Here is a 10453-nt window from a genome sequence, read left to right as displayed (position 1 = left end):
GCAAGAGCCATGATAAAATAGTGGGCTGTGGCCTCATGGCTCTTGCACACTTATGATCAGGGTCAGAATCTTACCAAAAGAAGCCTAATGATTTTAGAATGTCTTTTATTAAATCAAATAACTGGAACATTTTTAGTTTAAATTTTTATAATGTAGGAGGAAATTTAAAAGCAAACGCAGAAAACTATGCTTTTGCATTTTGAAAACCTACCAAATTCCAACCCAATGAGTGTATCTTCCCCCTCCCCATGTTGATGGCAATATTGGCTCTGCTCAAACAATCCAATGTCAAGTTGCTTAGCATTTGCCAAGGCAATGGGTTTCCCTATTGAGCAATACCAATTGTTACCGTTTTTTTTCCCATTATATTGACTCCAAATTTTTATTTATTGCATTATCTCCTCTCTAGTGGATTTGAGTCTGCCTTTGATGTCATATAATGATTGAAATTTTGCTGTGTTGGGGTAAGTTCACTGGTTTACTTTGTTTTCAGGAATGTATACCATTGTTGTTACTCCTTTCAGACAGTTTTAAAGGCAATTTTAGTGGTGCCTGGGTGGCTCCATTGGTTAAGCCACTGCCTTCAGCTCAGGTCATGATCCCAGAGTCCTGGGATCAGGTCCTGTGTTGGGCTCCCAGCTCCGTGGGGAGTCTGCTTTTCCCTCTGACCTTCTCCTCTCTCATGCTTTCTCTCTAACTCTCTCTCAAATAAATAAATAAAATCTTAAAAAAATAAATGCAATTTTATTAGCATTCTCATTATTTTGAGGGTCAACACAAGATAATAAAAGCTTCAAGGCTGATAAGTAGAAGGTAAAGTTCCCTGTTGTAACTTTCAGGGTGTTGCCATGAATAAGAAATTATCATTGAACATGCCATAAATATAAAACTACTGTGTGAATGACACATTGCATGATTACCAAGGTTAGTATGACTTGCTCTGAATATTAAGTAAAGTTTTAAAACTTCAAATGTTCTTTTCCATCAGACAAGCTGCATCATGAGCTGAATTTTTTCCCTTTTTATTTTTTCCTCTGTCAAATGCAGACTGCCTTCATAACAGAATTAAGCATCTACTTCTCCTTTCCAGCTCTCTACATTAATGTGTAGATAGGCCACCATCCTAGGGATTTCAGTGCCGGTTCAACCTATGGGAGGGAGTTAGTGAATGTATTTGTTGGTCAAAGTTTGGCCTTCTTATTTTACATTTTAAATTTTGGTAAGAACACTTAATATGAGAGCACTTATATGAGGTATCTAAAAGAGTCAAACTGTAGAAGCAAAGAATGCAATGATGGTTGCCAGGGACTGGAGAAAAGAGGAAAAAGGGAGCTGCTAATTAATGTGTATAAAATTATAGTCATGCAAAACTTCGCTTCTTAATGATTCTGTGGGGTAGATGTCAGGTAGGCACAGCAAGAAGCACACATTTCTAAAACACTATCTGAGAACAGTCTCTTCTGTTTTGTTGCCTCCATTCTGATCTGCTGTTTCCATGTATGAATGTCAAGGGCAAGGTGTAACAAAATAAGTGAGATCACTGAAATAGCTTTTGAGATGTTATCTCTCAAAAGCTATATAGATAGATACAACCTGAAAAAATTACATGTTTCTTTGGAAGCCATAAAACCTGTGCTGTGTTTCAGTCCTGGATCTATGATTTACTAACTCTGGAGCAAGTCAATTTCCTTATTCATTATTCAGCTTCCTCTCCTATAAAATTATGTGCTTAGATTAGATCTCCTCTACAGACCCTATTAGTTATACTATCCCATATCCATAACTATGTATATAAATACCCATACTGTGTGGCTTCAGGGTAGAAATAAGTCTAGCCTAACAAATATTTTCAAAATAAATGTGTTACTTATAATTAATAAAATATCTACTTATTTTGCATTCCCATGCATGAAACTGAAACAATAAAAATAACTTCAAAGGGACAGTGTTTTTATATCTAAATTCATATTTTATTTTAAGAGTAATTTTGTAATTTAGCCCAGAGACTCATGAGAGTCTCTTGAACTCAAGAGAAAATGAGTTCAATTAGGATTAAATTTATATATATTATTATAACTTCTTATAACAATAGAAAGTTGTTTTCTATTGAGAAAAAAACACTATGAAAATCAATCTTGTTGAATGACAATCTTCAATTAAGTTAGCTGACATTGACACACTAGAGCTCCAATTTCCCTATCAATCACTTGCGTTGTCTTCATGGAACCATTTCACAGGTGAAATTCAAATCCGTTGGTGTTTGGTTAATTTTTAAATCTTATTCTTTGTATCAGACTAGAAATAGTATACTTTTCTGAACCATCTGAAGCAAAAAAACCCATTGTTACCTTAAAAGTTATATTTTATAACATAAATTTCCCAAACATAACATAACATAAAAAAAACCCATAAATCCCACAAAAAACTAGAAAGAGATATATTGACATAGATTACCTAATTTTAAGAAATTTGCTATATTACCTGGAATACAGATTTGAGACCACTGGAAAAAAGTGGTGCTTTCTAGAATTATGTATGTAAGCTCTCTAAATGTAGTTGATAGAGGAATATTATCTATAATATGTGAGTTATCCAGATTGCTGCATATAAGAACATTTTATCCTCAAATGTATATATTTAAATTGTGTATGATTTTCATATAGCCTTATACATGCTTAATAGCATGATCACCATTGGACAATTTTTAAGTGGATAATATGAAATGGCATTGGCATTATCTGTGCAGGAAAGAGGGAATGGATTATTTGCACATATTTAAGAAAACTTACTATCAATTTGGACATTAAACAACTCTATTTTAATAACTTACATGCCAATATTTCTGTTAATATTCCTGCATTTTGTTAATAACCTTATATTAGAGCTTTCTCTATCAGTACAGGGTCACAGATGCTCATCTATAATCTAGTTTGATACTCCATTGTAATAAAAGAGCAGTGAAGTACATTACTTGTAAACTGGGAAAGGGCTGGCTCGTGCCCTACAGTTTAGTGAAACTTTTCCTTCTGGTGATTCCTCTGGATAAATGGTATTGATTGGCTGCTCTTCAAAAATTGGTCCAAATCCTTTATCTTCCTCAGAAACTACAAGAAAAAGAAAATTATTTTACAATGTGCTCTTTTATAAGTCAAAGAAAATTTGGATACATTTAAAAGGGTTTTGGGAAAATGTTAGAAACATCAAATCTCCATTTCCATTTGAAATAAAGATATTTGCCTCCATAATCCTGAGGAGAACATTCAGGTGCTTTATTCAAAATTCTTTTCTGTCCATCTCTCATTATTTCTCCCAAGGCACCCGGTGTTGTCATGCTTAACTACTTATAGACCCTCAAACAAGTCAGGCCTTCATGTCCCTGAGACTTCACAACATAGTTTTTCCCATTTCTGGAATCACCATCTCATTTTTCTCCTCCTCTTAAAACTCAAATAGTGTTTATGACTCAGCCATGTTTAGTTCCTTCAGAAAGCTTCCTCTCACCCCTCCTCGCTTTAGCTGGTCCTCATTTGTGTTCTCACAACTCCTCACACAACTTAGGGTACTTAGCACACCTTCTGTGATTCTTGGTACAATCGTCTGTTCCATGAGACTGTAAATGCTTGGAACAGGTGGCTGTGTCAATAATCTCCCAGCTAGCTGCCAACCAGTCTGGAGCATAAGAGGTGCTTAATGATTTTTTGATAAGAGAATGGATGAATTTCTAGAAGCTCTGGGAAATTAGTCTCTTGTTTGTTTTATTTTTTCTAAACATGTGACCAGCATCTGTACTCAGTACCATCTAGGACAGTCAATAAACAAATTATTGGGATCTGACCAACTGGTTCAGAATACATCACAAGCAAACCCCAAGTTGGGAAGCAGCTGTTTCTCTGGAAGGGAACAGTGATGCTTCGCAGCAGGATGCAGAGAAGAGAATCACTCATATGACATCAATGCAGCAGCATTTACAGAGAAGAGCTAAGAGCCATATGTCCCACATGAATTAATACTAGCATGTGTGGCTAGGAAGGAGGATATTCCTAATAAGATCATTAAACTGTCTCTGCTAGAGGAAAAGCTATGGTTCACTCCTCCAAATATTTTTTAGGATAGAGTTTAAGGCATACACCACAGACATTTTGTCTGCTCCGACAACAACCTTGAAGATGAGAGCTTTGTTTCAGCTTCCATTAATGAGCAGTTTCATTATACCATTTAAATCTTGCCTCAGGGGGCGCCTGGGTGGCTCAGTGGGTTAAAGCCTCTGCCTTTGGCTCAGGTCATGATCTGAGTCCTGGGATCGAGCCCTACATCGGACTCTCTGCTCAGCAGGGAGCCTGCTTCCTCCTCTCTCTCTGCCTGCCTCTCTGCCTACTTGTAATCTCTGTCTGTCAAATAAATAAATAAAATCTTAAAAAAAAATTTAAATCTTGCCTCAGTACTGTTTACAATGCCTTTGGAAAAATTATTTAACTCTCTAGACCTCAATATCACCCTTCACAAAGTGAGAATAATAATAAAATCTATCCAATTAGACACTGTGAGAATTATTTTGAGGCAATGCATATAAGACAGTAGTGTACCTGGCTCACAGTCAGCATTCAGTAAATACTGAGTGTGTCAATGTTCTTTTGAATTTGCCAATCCTTTGAAAATTTGATTTATGTATCTTATGCCTATCTTAACATATGTATGTATATGTATATTTATATGTATATGTGTATCAACTCATAAAATTTCTAAAAGTAAGAGGCCATGTTTTACTCACTTTTGTTGTTCTGGTGTTATTAGTGTTGTATCAACCCATATTTGTATACATGCAGGTGATCAGTAAAATCCTTAAGTTAGTTTCTTCTAGTACGAAACATTGATTTATCTAAAATTGTCTGAAATATTTCAAGGTGAGATGCCTCATTTTTAGTTTGGAATTTGCTGATATTGCCATTCAAGAATTTACAGACCTCAGTTCCTTCCCTATCACCACCCTATTTCAGAGAGCAAATTGCTGGATCAAAATCAAAGGAATTGGAGAAACAGATTTAGTTTCACCAACGCACTTCCCCTGTTGTTTTATGCAAGCCATTTGTTCTATGTGGAGTCAACATCTAAAAAAAGAAAGGAACAAGCACACATGCCCTAAGGGCCCACAAGCCTAAGACCACCATAAATAAGATAAAAAATTCGAGGTGTTCACAGAAGCCCTCTGCTAACGATTTTGAATGTCCTGCTGTGAGCAGTGTCTAGTTCCATTTCCTTCTCAAAGTTGTAAAAGCCAAAAATGCATACAATGTTTTCTGCTTCACTTCTAATAATTTTCCTGATGATGCCCAATATTTCCTGGCCTTTTAGGATATAACCGCACACCAGGGGAAATGAAGAATGAATCCCAAATCACTGACAACTATAGCCTTTCACTTGGATGTTGGCTCTAGATTTTTCAATCTCTGAAGGAAATGACCTTGTACTTATCTATGATAAAAATCATATGCCATTTTTCTTCCCATTTGAACAACTTTATAAGCTCTTCTTGAGTCTCTCCCAATTGCACAGCTTTTCTGATTGGAACAATTTAGTAACACCTGCTAATCTGAAGATTCTGTTGTTTCTTCCCAATTCACATGAAAATGTTTAAAAAGACAAGCAGAGAAGGGCAATTTTATCAAAATATTTAGATTCTCTTCTTGAAGACAAGATGACTTCTATTCCAACTCTAACCCTGATCAATAACAATGTTAGTGTGAAATTTTTCAATTTTTAAAAACTTAAGTAGACCAGATATTTAGAAGGTAAAAAATAAATATTATTTAGAGAAGCTTTAAGCTCATAAGTGTCTTCTTTTTTTTTTTAAGATTTTTTTTTTTTTTTTTTTTTTTGACAGACAGATCACAAGTAGGCAGAGAGGCAGGCAGAGAGAGAGAGAGGAGGAGGCAGGCTCCCTGCCGAGCAGAGAGCCCGAATGTGGGACTCGATCCCAGGACCCTGGGATCATGACCTGAGCCGAAGGCAGAGGCTTTACCCCACTGAGCCACCCAGGAGCCCCCGAAACAAATACTTTTATCACTCTGAAGTAGTTACGTTCATACAAATTGGCCTCATTATTTAAAGTACTGTATTGCACCTTCAAATTCAACGAAGACATAAGCAGACATCTACTTAAGGGTTGAGATTAGATCAGTAGATTTGCATATTTTAATTAAATGTATAGTCTTAAATATTTCATTTCATGGGGTGTCTTTTAATTTTAAGGCATATGCTTTTAAGACAAATGTTGGTCAGCTTTTATAAGACTGAAGGTGTTTTAAGTAGCTTCTTCAACTTAATCATATGCATTAAAAATAATTTAATTTTTTCTAGAAAAGATAACAGCAATGAAATTTGCTATTGAAAATAATGGAATGTCACATAATAATAATAATGAGACTATATCTCATTGCCAAGCAATACCTCTGGGGGCATATGTAAAGACTGTGAAGTGAGGGGCGCCTGGGTGGCTCGGTGGGTTAAGCCGCTGCCTTCGGCTCGGGTCATGATCTCAGGGTCCTGGGATCGAGCCCCGCATCGGGCTCTCTGCTCAGCGGGGAGCCTGCTTCCTCCTCTCTCTCTACCTGCCTCTCTGCCTGCTTGTGATCTCTCTCTGTCAAATAAATAAATAAAATCTTAAAAAAAAAAAAAAAGACTGTGGGTGAACTGCGTTGACATTTATATGCCAAACTGGGTAATATTAGTGCCCATGCTATTTTTGTTTCTTATGACAAGAACTCTTCATAAATTATATGTATATACTTCTTCATACTCCACTTCCATCTGGCCTTTATAGGAACAGACAGTGAAACATTCGGGGGATAAAAATATGAAGCTAATTTCCACCAAAATACTGGATTTATTTTTCACATTGAGAGGACATTGCATTTAAGATACTTCCCCTGGATCATTCTCTAGGTCAAAAAGTGGAATAGGACACACTTCACATTACAGTAGTACTTTGGTTTTATTTCACAAATATGTGTTTTATGCTTTTGTAAAATGGTCTGGCCTAAATAAAACAATGTATTCCATTAGACGGTTTAGCAATTACTCTACATATTTTATTTGGGGAATGTATTTGGACCCTTGAAAGACAAATGACTCAAAAACAAGCATCTGAATTGCATGGGTATGCTCAGTGAACCTCTGAATGTTACCCTCATAACCCTCTTGGAGAGTATCTGAGCTTATCACTCTGTTCTCTCAGCTAGGGCACTCGGGTGAGGGGAAAATAAATTTCTGGGAGAATACAAGGCTCAGAAAAGGATGCATTAATGCAAGCATTACACTCTCAGCCAACAGAAAATATATCCTTCTTACTGCTTTTTTCTGCAGCTGTGGAAGTAATTAGGTGATAAATTATGGTGCTTTGGATGTATTATGGGGTTACAGGGCACACGAAACAAAAAATAGGTATTATGTTTCAGAAAAATAAGATTACTTTTTAAAAACGTGCCCTTTTTCTTACTGGGTAGATTCTTCTAAAAAGGAGCACAAAATTATAGATGGCTTCTCCAGCTAATGAAAGGCAGCATTTCAAATCACTCTTTCTTTTGATCTGCTTTTAATGCAAATTTACCAGTTTTCTACCACATAATGGTAATCTTTTGGAGACATAAGTTCATTTCTTAAATTTGATCATGAAGATTAACAAGAAAGGATGAAATCGTATAGGATTATTTGTTGTTAAATTTACAAATGTAAACAACAAGCAAAAACTACTGCTTTTTTTCTGTGCCATTCTCAGTTCCATCAGTAACATAATCAGTTTTATTATTTAAAATTATTATGATATTATTCACCTCTCACTATGTGGAGATGGTCCACTGTAATCTTGCTATTCTATTTTATTTTTGAAAATTGAAAGTATAATTATGACTTGTACTTGAGAGATTTTTTATTCATTTTATATCTATTTTGAAACAAATTCTATTTCTCATTCTGTAATATGTCATCTCAATCTGTTATGTTATAAAAACATTATTCTACATAAGGGTGTTATAAGAAGAGTCTCAGGAAAAAAACTATTAGAAAAAAAAACAGCAAAAAAATTTGAACGGAATCTAATACTGGGATTTTTACAATATTTACAATGTTACAATAATTATGGGATGGAGAATGTTACAAATCTCTTGAAACACAATAAATTCTCTAAGTCAGACACTATTTAAATTGTCTCAAAGGATCATTTTTCCTCCTGTCTTCTCTGTCAACCATTCCCCACTAATAAGGGAACAAGGATGTTTAGAGCTTGGACGTTGAATACTCAGGTGTTGAGATCCTTTAGGGTCTTGGGTAATACATGATTCTGCAGTAATTTGCCGTAACTAAAATACAAAGGAATTGGTTTGAAGAACTTGTAGCAATCAAATTGTTAGAACAAAAACTGGGGTCATGTTAGCAGAAAGACTGACTACATTTACCCTTGCATGGCTTTACCTGCCCAAGAGCCTATCATCTGATGGCAGCCACTTCGTTGCCCGAAGGTCCACAGCTAGAGCCTCCAAATACTGTGCTTTCTTTAACTGTCAGGCATCTTGCCACACCTACTTCATGTATACCCCACTATGTGGCATGCTCCAGTTGAAGGGCCTACTTTTATCACTTCACCTTCTAGGCTATCTCTAGTCTCTTTTAATTGATAACAGTGACTATATCACAAAATAATGATAAGCTAGTGAATGCTATAAAATCATAATTAGAGATAGAAAAATGCTATATGAATGAAAATAATGCTAAGTAATTGAAGGGATCCTAACTGAAGAAATATGAAAATCTGGGTAAAGTACTATAAGGACACAGGAAATTCTGTATCTGCTCTCTCTTCAGAATTTTAATTTTCCTTGATATTTGCTTGAAATATTAGAGTCACATGATAATCCCATTCTATCAATTAATGATTATTTCATTCTCTAATTCCCATAGAATAAGTATTATACTGCTATTTTATCTCTTCCCCTTGTTTTTAATCACTAAATTACAAAGGAATTAAAGAGATATTTTTTTCATTTTAGGTTAGGCTAGGTAAAAATTGGTCCTGAGAAAGCTGTATCTTATTATTAAATTAAGAAAGATCATAATTGAGAAAAGCATCTAAAATAAATATTTACTATCACATACTTAGTTACTAATTAAATATCTGAACATTACATGTTCACTATATGGAACTTAGTTGTATTCATTCTTTTATCTCAATAGGACACAAGTTGATTTCATACAATCCAAAAAATAAAAAAGGAAGAAATTTTTAAGAGGAAAAAGCGTGGAGTTAAGGTTTGATGATTTTTTTTTTTAATAAGCCTTGGTGTACTTTATTTTTAAAATAAAAAATCTATGTATTTTTTAATGTATATATTTTATTTAAAAGCTAGTCACATAGGCTATTATGATTATTATGTAGTAATAGTTAAAAATTATTATATATCCAAGATAATATATTAGATAGAACTCTCCCATTCATAAGTGGGAAAAAAAACCCAAAACCTCAATTCCCACTCAGTTACGTGATGTTGCAGATACTGTTGCTTGACTCACCAGTGCCAGTACTCCCCTTCCACCCTGATGATAAAGGTCAGATATGCTCAAGGATCAAATCCTCCTTCCCATGACTCAGAAGTACAGGTTGACAGTCATTAATGCCACTACATTACTGTTTCCTATGACAAGCTTGGTGGTAAATTTGCAAGCCAACTCTGGACATTGAGGTGTTCAGAGGTCTATTAAGAGGTCTCTTGCTTTTTAAAAGAAATAGATATGAGAAAAACATACACCTCTTTCACCTATAGATGTTATGTCTACACATAATATCTGCAACTACAGCACGATTTCCAATAGGATGAGTAAAAAGCCTGAGAGTTGACGACTGGGTTCACAACAGGTACATCGCAGTGACATGGACAAGGCATTTTTGGTTGAATGTTGATGTGAAAGTTTGATTGCAGTAGGTTCAAAGGAAAATAGGAGTCAGAGAATTTGAAGACAGAAAGCACAGTCTATTTTTCTTTTTCTTTTTTTTTTTTTTGGTAATACTAATGAAAAGAAGAATAGATAAGAAGGATATTAGCGATAAGGTGTGGGGTTTGCAGAGAAATGATTTTTTAAACGAGAGAGATTACTGGAGAATGTTTGCATGTTGACAGCAATAATCCAGTAGAGGGAGAATCTGATGATGAGAAGACACGGGATAATTGCTGGGGCAATGAACTTAAATAAACCAGATGGGATAGGACAAGTGTACAAGTATAGGGTTTAGTATGGTGACATCATATATGAAACAATCAGGAAGACAGAGTGTATGGGCATAGAGGTAGGAGGAGAGGAAACGTGGTAGTGTCAACTTGTGGAAATTATCTTCAAGTTGTCTCTTATACCTTTGTGTAATAGGAAGCAAAGTAAAGATGGCAAGAAGCTGTTGGAGTTTTAAAGGGAG

The 10453-nt window shown here is 35.2% G+C and overlaps 1 protein-coding gene across 1 annotated transcript in view; it reads right to left on the bottom strand.

Moving 5' to 3' along the window:
- The window catches only part of LOC111157729 (contactin 1), a 173891-nt gene that overhangs the window by 152620 nt on the left and 10818 nt on the right, over nucleotides 1-10453 (bottom strand). The window contains exon 3 of the mRNA XM_022519374.1: nucleotides 2972-3104. Coding sequence (XP_022375082.1) covers nucleotides 2972-3104 — 133 coding nt within the window. The remainder of the gene's footprint in view (nucleotides 1-2971; nucleotides 3105-10453) is intronic.

Source organism: Enhydra lutris, unplaced genomic scaffold (assembly GCF_002288905.1).
Source record: "Enhydra lutris kenyoni isolate GAN:26980312 unplaced genomic scaffold, ASM228890v2 scaffoldscaffold56, whole genome shotgun sequence".
NCBI lineage: Eukaryota > Metazoa > Chordata > Mammalia > Carnivora > Mustelidae > Enhydra > Enhydra lutris.
This window is presented reverse-complemented; position numbering and strand designations above follow the sequence as displayed.